Below are 13,949 nucleotides of genomic sequence, written 5' to 3'. Positions count from 1 at the left end.
TGCTGTCTCAATTACTCAGTATCCTTGGAATCCTTACATGAGGCTAAATGATTTTGGAGCAGTATGGTATTAACTTCATTGTGGCTTCAGTGAGAACCAGTCCTCATTCTCCACAGATGGTAAAATGCTAGTTGAAGGGTATTGGTAACTTGAGGTATCTCTTGTAACAGGGCATGAGTGGAAATTAGGCTTTGGTTATTTACAAAGCAAAGCTTGTTCAAGATATTTGGCTTTCATGCTGTGAATAGTGACAACTGGGGATAGAACAATGTGTGCAATATTAGATGTTCTTGTCTTCTTTTAAAACAGACTTTCAGTTAGAAAAGAAGCAGCATAATCCTTGCAGTCTCTGTGTGACTTCAGATTTTAATATCACTTTATTTGTTTTTCTGTCTCATAATGTGCTGTCTTTGCATCTCCTCCATGAATTTACTAGTGGGGTGGAGTTGCCAGAAAATATTCATGTCATTGTAATGAATATTTGAGTTAGGACAGTTGGCTAAACTGAAGTATAAATAAATATGTAAATTAAGATGGGAAGCTACCTGGCTCTGTTGGCTAGTAATTGACTAGTAGCTGGAAGGCGAAACTGTTCTGCCAGGCTCATGGATAAAGGTAGACCTTACTAGAGGTGACAATACAGTCCTGCTCCAACCCATAGATAGGCTTATGCTTTTACTGAAGTTTATTTGATGACACTTTCTTTAAGGTTCTTCAATCTGGTCATTATCTCAGAATAGTCTTTGATAAGGTGCCTTGTGTTTTCAGCTCCTATTCCATTTAGAAAGAAAGAAAAACAAGAAAAAGACAAAGATGACATGGTGCCTGACAGATATGCAACGCTTCAAGGTATGTGAATAGCATGATCATAGTGATTTTCTCTCATAACATGCCCTCTGCAGTTCCAGACTGCCCACCACATATCTGTCAATATGAAGGTACATGTTATTGCAGTTAATGTTCACCTCTGCCTTTCTGAATGAGAAGGTGGATAAAGACTTCTTGATTTGAACACTGTTTTTAAATTGTTATCTTTCTGTCATTATGTGCAGTACTGGAATCTTGACTTTTTTTGTTCTCATGATAAAGCTCATGTCCTTGTCATAGCTGAGCTGTAAGGACAGCTGCAGACACGTTCCTGTAATAATTGCTTAAGTGCTAAATTAAACACGATTTCAACCTGGGTGTTTAGGTTTCTGCTTGCCTAATCACTTCTAGAATTCTTCAAATATACAAGAACCATTTGTGTACACAGTATAAATATGTTAAGGATCTGGATTTATTTGTTCACTTTCTGCTTTTGTTTCAGACTTTATAAAGCTGTTTGAATTGTGGCTGCGTGGAACACAAGCAGCTATTTGTTTGCTGTGGCTGAAAACAGAGGTCTAAATTTTTGTATTTGCTTTCAGTTGGCACAACAGAAGGTTAACTCCTGTTGGTTTTAATCGTCCTTTCAGATGATCCCAGCCCCAGGCTCAGTGCACAGGCCCAAGCTGCAGAGGACATTCTGGACAAATACAGGAATGCAATTAAGCGAACCAGTCCTAGTGAAGGAGCCATAGTCAACTACGATGGTGCAGGTGAGAACCTGGCTTTTGTAATCATCACCAACATAGTTTCCCCTCCTTAAAGACACTTCTAGACCAGTGTTAGTACAAACATCTGAACAATGTGTGCTCTAAACCAGGAAATTGTGTCAAATAATCTCTGGACAGTCCCTCAGAAACTGGGGATTAAATCAGAGTTCCCAAGGACAGCTCTTTCCTATTGCCATTCAGATAATTTGGTTTTGTTAGCACATCTCTCACCAGTTGTTTGGGTTTTTTTTTCCATGGATTCTGAAGAAGTATATTTCCTTCCAAACTATTTAGTGACTTATAGATTGTATATTTTTAATACACTTTTTTCACTTATTCAGAACAAGTGGTTTGATTTGCTGTCTCCATTCCCCACCCTGACCTTAGAATAACAAGAAGAAAATAGATAATATTAGTCTGGTTTCTCATTCTGCCTCCTCTCTTCAAGTGTAATGTTTCTTTCATTTCCACAGAGGCTCTGGGGGACGGTGAGAGCATGCATGACTCTCCACGTGAGGAGGCTTTGCAAAACATGTCTGCGGATGATCTCCCAGACTCTGCCAGTCAAGTAGCACAGCCACAAAGTTCTGCTTTCTCCTATAGGTAAATATATTTGCAGGTTTAATCTTAGCCACAAAGTAGAAGTAAAAGCTGAAGTTTTGTGATTGGTTCCCACAACAATCTTAGTGTGCATCAGTTGTAAACTGTTAAGTGCTTTTAGTTTTAAGCATCTCAGGCTGTCATATTTCCAGTGATAAGGGGGAGAGGGTGTTGTAACCTGGGAGAGCAGAGCAGTTCAGTGTTTGGGAAAATTCCTTTGCAACTGGTCTAGGTTCTGTATCAAAAGAGCTGATGTTCTGAAGTCTTGACAACATTGGCATATTAAAATCATGTTAAGTTACTTTTAGGAGGTATTTAAATAAACAGCCCTGCCGCACAGTGAAGTTTGCTTATTAAAGAAGCAAACCTTGCAGCAACTTTAAGAAAATATTTTCACTCTTTTAGGGATGCAAAGAAGAAATTGAGATTGGCTCTTTGTTCAGCAGATTCTGTTGCCTTCCCCATGTTGACACATTCAACAAGGAATGGTCTACCAGACCACACAGACCCTGAAGGTAAATGTTCTTTATATTTTGTATTGTATGTGTCTCTTCTTTTCCCCCATCCAATGGTATGTGTTCTGCACCATTTATGGTAACCTCTGTTTGGCATAGAAACAGAAGGCATAGGCCACTTTTTGCCCCCCAGATTGTTTTCTTTCTTACTCCACAAACAAGCTTGCCAACTAAATCTGGTCTAATTGTTTTTTTTTGTAGTGAAGTATCTCAGATACAGTGCAGGTAGAGCCTGAAGTTGTAGACTAGACTTTCAAAATACATGTCCTGTTGGGAATTGTTCTACAGTACTGGGAGAGTAACTTGAATGATACTCTGAGTCTTTATGTTGACTTAGTATATTGCATTTGCATCCCTCCATTCATTATAGGTTTATTTGTAGACAGGTGAATTTCTCATGTTTCAGAATAGTTCTAAATACTAAATAAAACAGTAATTTGAAAACTTAGTCCTTGATGCCTAGAAAATTCAAAAAGAAAAGCAAATTTTCTCTAAAGCACATTTCTTGTTATTTATCTTCTTCTTGTAAGCTCTGTTTCCCATATTCAAAAAGCTTTGGTTTCACCATGTCTGCATTTCCTTACCTTAATAATTTTCCTTTGTTCTTTATTAGATAATGAAATTGTGTGCTTCTTGAAAGTTCAGCTAGCTGAAGCTATTAACCTCCAAGACAAGAACTTGATGGCCCAGCTTCAAGAGACAATGCGCTGTGTAAGCCGCTTTGATAACAGGACCTGTCGAAAGCTGCTGGCATCTATTGCAGAGGACTATAGGTAGTTTGTTCAAGATCTGTTAATGAGTTTCCAAATGTGTGTATTTATTCACTGGCAGATCTGGGTAGATCCCTTTTAGTTGAAATTGTGCTTTACCAAATCAGGTTACTACACCTCTGGTTTCCCACAAAATAAACTTAGAATAAACTTAGAATAAACCAAATGAGGTTGGAAGAGACCTTCAAGATCATCGCGTCCAACCCATCAACCAATCCAACCCACCCAAACAACTAACCCATGGCACCTGATGATGGATGATGGAATTGTCTCACCTGTCTGCAAATGGCCTAAAAAGGCTTGGACCTTAAGTCAGTCTAGATAGCCACAAATTGATTTAATCCATGTTTATGACTAATGTTCAGCTCTAACACAAGATCTGCTGTTTGGAATTTGCTTTAGTTGAGGATTCTGGAGTGCTGCAAGGACAGTGAATCCAGTCACATGAATCTATGTAAGGCAGAGCTTCCAAATTCAGGCCTTATCGTTGTTTTTGAAACAACTGGTTGAAGAGTCTTCTTGCATTACAACTTAACAGTTTGTAAAGCTGTTAGCTTCTATCTTTATTAAGAATCTAATGTAGAGCACTCTATTTCAGGAAAAGAGCTCCATATATTGCTTATTTAACTCGATGTCGCCAAGGCCTGCAAACAACACAGGCTCACTTGGAAAGGCTGTTGCAAAGAGTTCTGCGAGATAAAGAAGTGGCCAACAGATACTTCACTACAGTGTGTGTGAGGTTACTGCTAGAGAGCAAAGAAAAGAAAATAAGGGAGTTTATTCAAGGTAAGATTAATGCAGACAGGAATGTTTGTATTTTATATTCAGGTTCTGGCTCAGGTTAATGTTTTAAAATGCAGCGTCTGATCTGAGGAGAAGATTCCTAAAGCAGTTTGAATTTCAGGTGGTGAATTAATGGCTCAAAGAGACAGATTACTGTGATTTGACAGTGTGTTGTGTCAGCTAGGCCATGGTAATTGTCTGCAGTTTTCATGGGCTAAGAGAACGAAGGTAATTTGGCACCACCTGGTCTAAAAAGTTATTCTTGATCATATTATATAGCATCTGCCCCAGGAAAGAAGCATGAATACTACTAATTATTTTAGATCTACTTATAAATTAAAGTGCAGCATTCAATCCTCAGTCCAGAATCTGTGGCTGCACCGAGAAGGACATGGAAAATAATAGTAGTATGAATGAAATGAATCAAAGATTCAAAACCATCATAGTGTAAGGGATAGCAGCACTAGAAGACAACTCTCTCAAAAGAAAGTCACTTAAACACAAACTGTTTATATGTTCTCTATGCATGTAGCTGCCTTAACGAAGTATGTAAGAAATTTGGAGTCAGTTCTTGCTCCTGGAGCATGTACTGTGGCACATTATGTGTGCCTGGATAGGCTGGAATGAATGTGAGAATTTATATATAGTGAGATTAAAGATCTGATAATAAGATTCAGTGACCCAGGAAGGAGTTAAAGCCCTTTTATTGAACAGAAAGGCAACAGCTATTTCTGGATGATCTAAAAGAGAAATTGGCAACTGTGGCATTGAGGCTGCTGACAGATGTGAGTGGCAGTTGTCTTCTGGTGTGGAGTGCTATAAATATGAAGCAAGTGAATGGCCAATGATTTGGTCATGCTGCATTAACTTGGCTGCATCACTCATTCTGTGTTTTGTAGATAAATACGAATGTTGCAACTATGCATACTCAATAAAGGTAGGGGTAGGAAATGGCACACATGGGTTTTCTTGATACCTTCCCCTGCTCCCTCCTTTTTACCATCTGACAACTTCGCATGTGCTGGTTCCTGCCAGCGACTTCTGGTGATTGTTCTGAGTGTTATCTCTGTGGGTGGCTGAAGGAAGGCATGAGAGCTGGTGCTGCAGAGGGAGTGATTAACACAGTATCAAGTAGTATTTTGTCCATATGCTTTGCTAATTGTGTTCTGTATGCTTTTCCTTTAAGTCTTCCATTTATTTCATGTGTTCCTGCTTGTGTTTCCCTTACAGGGGTGTGGGTAAACCAGAGCCTCAGTGGTGCCTGGCAGGAAGTCTGAAGTAGATTCTGGGCTCTTCTTTCCCGAAAAGCTTACCAGAAAGAATGTTTTTCACTTAACCAAATATTCTTGTTCTTTTTACTTTTTATCAGACTTCCAGAAACTCACAGCAGCAGATGATAAAACAGCGCAAGTTGAGGACTTTCTGCAGTTCTTATATGGGGCTATGGCTCAGGATGCCATATGGCAGAACGCCAGTGAAGAGCAGCTCCAGGACGCACAGTTAGCGATAGAGCGCAGTGTGATGAATCGGATCTTCAAACTCGCGTTCTACCCTAACCAGGATGGAGACATCCTGCGTGACCAGTAAGTTCATGGCATTTCAAGTTCCTGGTTTTGCTTTTGCAGTGGGTGCAGATAGAAGCTTTACCGCCTTCATGTGACAGACTTGATTAAGTCAGCCATGCCAGACTCTTGTTTCCTTTGAGAATGTTTTGTGAAAGAACAAGAAAGTGCTTTATCTTCCTGTGCAGAAGTTTATATTTACAACCAACCAATAGAACAGAAACAAATTTTAAATGCAACAACTTGAGATGCAGACTTTCAGATCTCAAGTGTGTATGCTGAGAGAATGACCTAATCTGCTTCAGGACTACTTCCATTTTCTGTTTTGGGTAGAGTATGTTCCATGCATTTCAAGTTTTTTGCTTTGGAACACGATGCTATGCATTCCTATAGATCTGTCTCGTAGTGTCAAACTTAAAAGTAGTGGGAAGCCCCAAGGGACCGCTGCCTGGCTGCTGCTTGCTTTTCACTTTTGATTTTTCTGTTTTCAGGGTCCTTCATGAGCACATACATAGGTTATCTAAAGTAGTGACTGCAAACCACAAAGCACTTCAGATACCTGAGGTAACTACTTCTCCTTTCCTTGACTTGTGCTTGGTTTTGATTCTGTTTGGGATGGGGAGAGGGTTGCTTTGTTTTACATTTGGAAGTGTTGCTTTTCTATCTGTGACAGCTGGAATACGCTGCAGGAAAAATGTGCTGTACCCATGCCTTGGTGTCATCCACTGACTGATCCTTCCAAATCAATTTCTTTCTGATTTTGCTACCTGTGTGCTGACACTAAGACTTAAGAACTAATACTATGCTGTGCTAAGATGCAGTAACTTTCTGATAATTTGCTTCAAAAGGCAAGATTTGAATCCTTTATACTTCTAATGTGATATATATGCCATAGCTGTGGTTACAGCTGTCAAGTTAGCTTCCTGCGCTAGGCAGAATTAATGGAACCTTGTACATTTGTGAACTTGCCCAGTGCTTTCACTTTTCTCATGGTTAATAGGATAACTTAAAGCAGGTTGGTAGATTTAAGGAGCCTGTCAGAGGCTGGATGTTTTGCAGCTTTTCAAGTCCTCAGTTCAGTACTTGAAGTGTCTGACTCAAAATGGTGAGTTCCTAAAGCTGTTGCTGAGGAAGACAGACCTGCAGCTCTGCCTTAATTTGAAACAGAGTACTAGAGAATTCAGGAGGCAGCTCAGGCTAATCGTGTTAGTTGCATGCAGAGTGCTGGCTCCTTGTGGTTTTTGTTTTTATGACACAGTGGGGAAGCCACCTTCATTGTGAGTGTAACACAACCGTCTTGAGTTAAAGCTTTCCATCTCTCCAAAGCCTTACTCCTGCCTGCAAGTCTCTGGTACTTCAGTAGCTTGGACAAACAGGAATTGGCAGCATGTTGGTTTTTTTAACTAGGTATATCTCCGGGAGGCACCGTGGCCATCTGCACAGTCTGAAATCCGCACAATAAGCGCTTACAAAACCCCCCGAGACAAAGTTCAGTGTATCCTGCGAATGTGTTCAACCATCATGAACCTGCTTAGTCTGGCAAATGAAGATTCAGTACCTGGGGCAGATGATTTTGTTCCTGTTCTGGTCTTTGTCCTCATAAAGGTGAGCTCTGTTTCAAAGATCACAAACCCCAGCTAATTCTTGCAACAAACATGTAAGTTTGAGGAAGAAAAATACTGTGGGTAACTGGGAGCATGTAGACTCAAAACCAGATCTAATTCAGCAGCTTTAAATAGAAACATCTGAAATGTGGTTATGGGGTTTGAATCCAAGCAAACTTTGCATTTGGAACCATGGAAATGGGTGTGCAAACACTGTGTGTGGAGTGGGGGGTTTTTGAGGTATGAACACCAGCATCTACCATCTCTGTCTGCTTAATGCTGTCCTCTGTCAGGGCCAAGATCCACCCTTAGGACTGACTTGTCTTGTGTTGCTGAATTTTTTGACGTGCAAGTGTGTGGAGGCTGTCATGTCTCAGGTGCAAAAGGCCAGACTTTTCCACCAGTTGAAAACCTTGATGACTTTTATAGATTCTGCCAGTGTTAGCCTTCTTTCTCTTGGCCTGCTAGTCATCTTTCCTTTCCAAAAATTGTTCCTTTCACAAAGTCTGATGCCTTCTGAGTGTGTGAAATGGTAGTGGTCTGGCTAAGCAGTCCCTACCCTACAGACCCATCACATTTTATGAGTGTGTGAGGATCAGTGCATTTCTATTCTATATCCGTAATGTTTTCTGTTCAGCTCTGCCAACAAGCCATGAGCATCTCTTTCTTTAACCCTCAGGCAAATCCACCTTGCTTGCTGTCCACTGTTCAGTACATCAGTAGTTTCTATGCCAACTGTTTGTCTGGAGAAGAGTCATACTGGTGGATGCAGTTCACAGCAGCAGTCGAGTTCATCAAAACTATCGACGACCGCAAGTAACACACAGCACGTGTCTGGGCAGACTGTTAGCAGAAGAAGAGTGTCTAAGAATGTACAACAGCTGCAAAAGCTGAAGAAGAGACTTTCCATGTATAATACTGTACAGAATTGAGGCATTTTAAAACACACCTTTACTAATCAAATTAATTTAACAGATTTTTTTTTTTTTTCCCCCCTCTTCTCTTTTGGTTGCATTTTTCTCCCCTGTAGATACTGGCACTGCGAAAGGGACCACAGTTTTCAGGTATTTTGGAATCTCAAAACACCCAGAAAATTCTTCATACTTCCCCCCCTCCCACTCTCTTCCTAAATTCTTACTCACGTGAATAGTTCACTTTGTTTAATTTCTAACAGAAAACTGAGACAAGAAGAATCAGGGCAACCACTTAGTACACTTTCTAGCTTGATACACCTTTTATTAACAAAACACCAGCCACACTGAAAGTTTATAGTAGCTGACATTAGTTCTCAGTTGTATTTCACCTACATTTAAAATCCAAGAGGACAGTGTAAATATTCTATAACTATATTTAATGCATTGCAATTATCTTTGGACTCATTATCCTTTGAATAAACAAGCAAAAGCCTCTCTGACCTCTAACAGGTTGTGACATACTGTGTTTTGGTAATGAAAGGACTTCCTTGAAAGGCTAAGATTTAAAAAAGGGCAAACTGAACTATTTATTAAAATGTAATTAAGATGACTGAAGTTTCTAAAACTGGAATTTATAATAGCAGGGGCTTGTTAGATAGCTAAACACTTTTTGGCTAGGGCATTAGGGTGCTTGGGGGATTTGGATATATAGAGGAGAGGGACTGTAAGTTACAATAGATAAGTCTAATATAAAAAAAGAAAAAGGAGAAATAAAATACCTTACTGTAATATTTTTTCTGATATATTGTGTATACTGTACAAACCCCAAACAGAGATCCTTAACAGAACCTTGGACTGTAATATATATTTTGATTAGTGACATTAAATACATATGCCAGGGGTTTCAGTGAATGTTTTTACTAAATGTTCTCTGTGTTGTCTGCTATGCAGCAGTGCAAGTTTTACTGTTCATATAAAATATTTTAAACTATAACACTGTTCTTTATGAAACATATCATAACATCAGTTCAGGGTGTTTTATAGACTTCTCACCCCACCTTCCCCTTAAACTGGTGATTACCAATTGAAAAGAAGTTTTTATGCACAAACCCCACATGGATTTTTTTCATGGATGAGATGGTCTGAGCGATGGCCAGTGGTTGTTACCTGTACACAAGGACTCACTGTTCTTTTTTTGGCTACAGTTACAGTGAAAAAGGACAGTGAGCATTGACCTTTTTCATGTCAGTATTATTTCTTGCTCTTCCCAGAGAGTTCGTTGCACTTCTGACAGAGGGATGTGTTGAGACTTGGTGTCTGTGAGTGGTGAAGGAAAGAAAATATTTCTATTGTTCTTTTCAAAGTAAGATTTTTCTTTTGGGGTGGGTTGGTTTGGGTTTTTCTCTGGGTTAGTTTGCTTTGTTTTGTTTCCTTTTATTTTCTTTTTTTTATGATTAAAACCCATAAGTAACTAATACTTGGGAAAATTTGAATTGAAATTAGAGCAATTTCTGTCAAGTATCAAGTGCTTGTTTTGGCTGTGCTACTTGTCAAGGCATAATTAAAAGAAGCTCACTTTCTGGGACTCTAAAACATAATTCAGTATAGCATTTTGCCAAACTAATCACAGGTGAGAGGGTAACTTTTTTCTTTTGTTTATAGTTTTTCTCCTCTATTAGAGACTTTATTGTGTGGAGGAGCAATGCTCAGTCAAAACAAAACTCTTCTGATCTGCCTTACTGTGGTAACTCAGTCTGTGTAACGTTGCAATATTCCAGTTATTTAGCCTTGATGGGTATTTGGTGCTGAACACCTAACTTTGTATTGGAAGCACAGCCCTGACCAATAACACTCAGCAGTGAAGCACAAATATGCCCTTGAAGATATGGCCAGATCATATCTAAAAGCAATATGAAATTATATATATTGAAGTGTCCTGTAACACTAAATTATTACTTGAATGTCTGAGATGTTAAGGCCGATGTATGAAAGTTCTTTCAGTCCTCAGTCTGGGTTTTAGTCGAGGAGAGCATTGTGCAACAATCTTAGTGAAGGCACAAAGACACTTGAGCTGGTGGTTACCCTGCACCCCGTTTCTGTTTGCAGACTTGGCAGGCAGGATTTGATCAGCACCATCAGGTCCTTCAGCTTTGCTCTCCTTTACAGAAGCAGCAAGAACCATTTCCTTCACAGGTTTTACCACTTTTTCTTTTGCTACATAGAAGAATACTTAAAAGAACTGGAGTCTTTTTTTACTTACTATTTAGTTATTTTAAAAGCAGTAAGCATTGCAACGAGCCCCAGATGAGCTGAGAGTCTTCAAAGCAAGATGGTCCTTTGTTTTTTTTTTCCTTCAACCTACTCTGAAAGTCCTTCATATAGTCTTGGTAGGTGTAGTTAGTAAATTAGATTTCCAAAGAATTAAAAAGCTTCCTGTAATGTCCTCTTACTAGTTTCTCCTGGTGTCCAGTAACGTTTTGTTTTAAAATGATGAATTTCATGTATAGGAAGTGATGTTGTTAGGTTTCGGTGTGCAACAGTAAAGGTGAAAAGACAGTGCATAAAGGACCAAAAGTAACAGAACTGCTGCCAAAAGGTGCCAGCCACCATGTACCTGTTGCTGTGAACTTGGTGCTTTCTGTTAATTAAATTACTTCAGCCACTGAAGGATGAGTGGAGGAGAGGGGAGGGGGAGAGGTGGTGGGTAGCAGATTGCAGTCGTGGACTTCAGGCTCAGTTGTTGACTTCAGCACTGGCTGTTGGCATGTCTGGAGGAGCTGCCACATTAAACGATGGTGTGGCTGTGCCTGTTGATATTACAGAGGTGGTGTTTGCCTTTTTTGGATAGAGGAGTGAAAGGAAAGGCCTGGGGGGTTTTTACCCCTAGGAAGATTCCTTTTTTGCTTCTAACCCTAAATGAGAGTTCTCTTTGAAGCTTTTTCAAATCTCCTTTAAAGAGAGTTGGAATGTGTATGGCCTATCAAGTATTTGAGTTGAAAAGTTTTTGTTTTGAAAACCTTATACTACCAAATGCTGAATGTAACTGCCATAAATTTCAGGAAAAAAAGCCACGAATATGATCCTGTTGCTGTGGGTGAGTTGCTGGTGAGAGCAGCGTTGGTTCCTACCGCTTGGAAACATTAGTGTTGTGTTAAGCCACATTCTCACAGAAGCTGGAGAACTTGCTGCTGTGTTAGCTCTGAGTGGTGTGAGGGGAAGGGGCAGGGCAGGAGGGGCAGGAGCCCAGCCTGTTGGACAGCAGTGCTCCAGGAGAGTGGGACGTGTGAGTGTGGCTCGAGTGTAACTTGTGTGGCCGAGCTGCCATGCAGACTGTGCAGCCCTCGACCAGCAGCATGATGGGAGAGCTGGAGCAGCAGGAAAGCAGTGAATAAGGAAGGGAAAGAGTGCTCCTGTTTGGGTAACAGCTGGTGACTTGGTTGAGCCTGTACTACTTGAGAATTAATCTCTGCTGAGTTAGTAGTGTGTGTTCTGTACCTTTTAATTGTGCTTTACCTCTATTTAAAAGCTTTGTACTGCCTCTCCTCTTTGAAACTGGTAAAGCCTTTATAAACCTAAATTAATGAGCTTGCACAATCTTGTATACAGGAACCCCATCTTGTCTCTAACGTGATTATTAATGTATTATTCTGTAAAAACTGATTAAAAGGAGAGCAGTTTAACCGCCTGGGTTTCATGTTTCTGCCTTGTGCTGGAGATGCCATTGCCCCCGTGAGCAACTCACCACTAACTTCACCTGGTTCCCCCACTCGGTATCGCTGCTGTGTTGCATCCTCAGACCTCCTTTTGCACGTGCAGCCAGTGACAAAAAAGAAACAAAGTCCAATTAATGGGAGAGGCTACTCCACTGAGTTAGCTGCTTAACACAGAGCTGCTTAGTTACTCTCCTAGTAGCTCAACAGTAGAATCTCAACAGCCATGGTGCATCCACCCTGCTCCTGCTGCTTCGCCCAACCGCCCTGAACAGGAAGCGGCGGGAGCAGGGCGGATGCACAACGGCAGTGGTATGGTCCCTGCAGTGTTATTGACCTTGATTCTCTCTCATTTGCATCCAGCATTTTTCATCCTCTGGAATATGGTGTTTGGGGACCTTTCCATCATTAAGTGGATTTACAGCAATTTCCTTATGTGTTTTCTCCAAGGGATTCTGTTATGAGAGGCACATTAAATCTCCATTAATACCTCATTATCCGACTGATAAGATTACCATGATAATGAGGCAGAAATTCTAATTGTTTCACTTCTTATTGTGCCTTTCATTAAATCATATACCTGGAAGTTGCCGTTGGATAGGGGAGCTCCAGTCTGCAGACCTCGGGGAGGTGAACTCGTCTATGTGCACCATGGTTCCCATCCCCTGGTGCTGGAGGGATGCAGGGACACACTGGCCTTTCCTCCTGGGTTTCTGCATCTCCTGCTGTGGCATCTCCTCCATGGCCATGATACTGAGAGGACTTCCATGCTCCCAAGGTCTGTGGTAATGTGTTGGGGAGCATGTTTTTTGAGGAGAGCATGTTTCAGGAGGTCCCGTGCTGTGGCTTTATGCAGCCAGTTGCTCCTGAGGGCATTTAAGCACAGGGGTGTGCAGTCTCCTTGCGAGCTGTTACAGCCCATCAGGTCAATGATCCATGAACTGAAAAGTCTCTAAGCAGGAGCAATTATTGTCTATCATGTGTCAAAGGCACCCGTATTGACCCCGATAGATGGAGCCATTATGGCCTGTTGAGTCAACGATCCATGAACAGGGAGTCCCTGGGAGCAGAGGTCTCGACACACCACACCACCACCCTCTCATCAGTCGCTGCAGGACCAAGGGATGTGCGAGGTGCTGGGACAGAAACACAGTTGGAGAGCAGGAGCAGTGTGGATGCTTCCAGCTGCTATGTCCTGCCCTCATCAACCTGTTGGGCGATGTGGGCAGCCTGGAGCCAGGCCTTTGGGGCACAACAGCCCCAGTGGGTTGTGAGGTTCTCCAGGGGTTGATCTACATCCACACCAATCCCCTGATTCCTGTACTTTTGCTCACTTGTTACCAGCACAACCTGAAGTCTGGCTCCAGGAGAGATCACACCTTTGTAGTGCCATGGTGGTCACACACACTACCAGTTTGCACCCCTGTCTTGTCCTGACTGGGAGCCCATGGCCAGCCACAGGGGCCTTGCTGTGTACCAGGGGTACCAGATCAGATCCACTAACTCCTTATGGGGGAGCTTGAGCTGTCCCTGTGAACAGCTCCATTCCCTGGACATGGCTTATGGCTAGGTAGCAGATCTGGCCCATAGTGGATGGCACCTCTTGCCCTGTGGGTCAGGACATCACCAGGACAACCATGAAAGCCCCTGCTTTTGGCACAGCAGTGACACTGGGCACAGAGCCTAGGGTGCTGTGCTGTCCTGATGGGAGATGGAGCAGGAGGCCTGGCACCTTTCCCCCTGCCTGGGCTCCTCCCATCCATATCTGCAGCAGAAAATACCATTTTCCTGCACAAGTGGACTTCATTAGGCTCCTCCTGTGCTAAAGAGACGATGTCTCCATAGAAACTGGCACATTTGGAGGGCAGGAGGCGCTGGAGGATGGGAGATAAAGCCTGTGCTGGATCAGGGGCA

General features: G+C 41.7%; 1 protein-coding gene across 5 annotated transcripts in view; it reads left to right on the top strand.

The window, feature by feature from the left end:
• GAPVD1 (GTPase activating protein and VPS9 domains 1) overlaps positions 1–12,009 on the top strand; it is a 32,555-nt gene extending 20,546 nt beyond the window's left edge. For all 5 annotated transcript variants that reach the window (XM_068155727.1, XM_068155726.1, XM_068155724.1 and 2 more), the window contains 10 exons: positions 769–849; positions 1,458–1,580; positions 2,051–2,180; positions 2,583–2,692; positions 3,306–3,465; positions 4,061–4,248; positions 5,615–5,828; positions 6,299–6,371; positions 7,215–7,412; positions 8,091–12,009. In XM_068155727.1, coding sequence (XP_068011828.1) covers positions 769–849; positions 1,458–1,580; positions 2,051–2,180; positions 2,583–2,692; positions 3,306–3,465; positions 4,061–4,248; positions 5,615–5,828; positions 6,299–6,371; positions 7,215–7,412; positions 8,091–8,231 — 1,418 coding nt within the window. In that variant the 3' untranslated portion in view covers positions 8,232–12,009. The remainder of the gene's footprint in view (positions 1–768; positions 850–1,457; positions 1,581–2,050; positions 2,181–2,582; positions 2,693–3,305; positions 3,466–4,060; positions 4,249–5,614; positions 5,829–6,298; positions 6,372–7,214; positions 7,413–8,090) is intronic.
• Positions 12,010–13,949: the final 1,940 nt, after the last annotated feature.

Source organism: Melanerpes formicivorus, unplaced genomic scaffold, assembly GCF_026170545.1.
Source record: "Melanerpes formicivorus ecotype bairdi unplaced genomic scaffold, bMelFor1.0.p_v2 SCAF_33, whole genome shotgun sequence".
NCBI lineage: Eukaryota > Metazoa > Chordata > Aves > Piciformes > Picidae > Melanerpes > Melanerpes formicivorus.
This window is presented reverse-complemented; position numbering and strand designations above follow the sequence as displayed.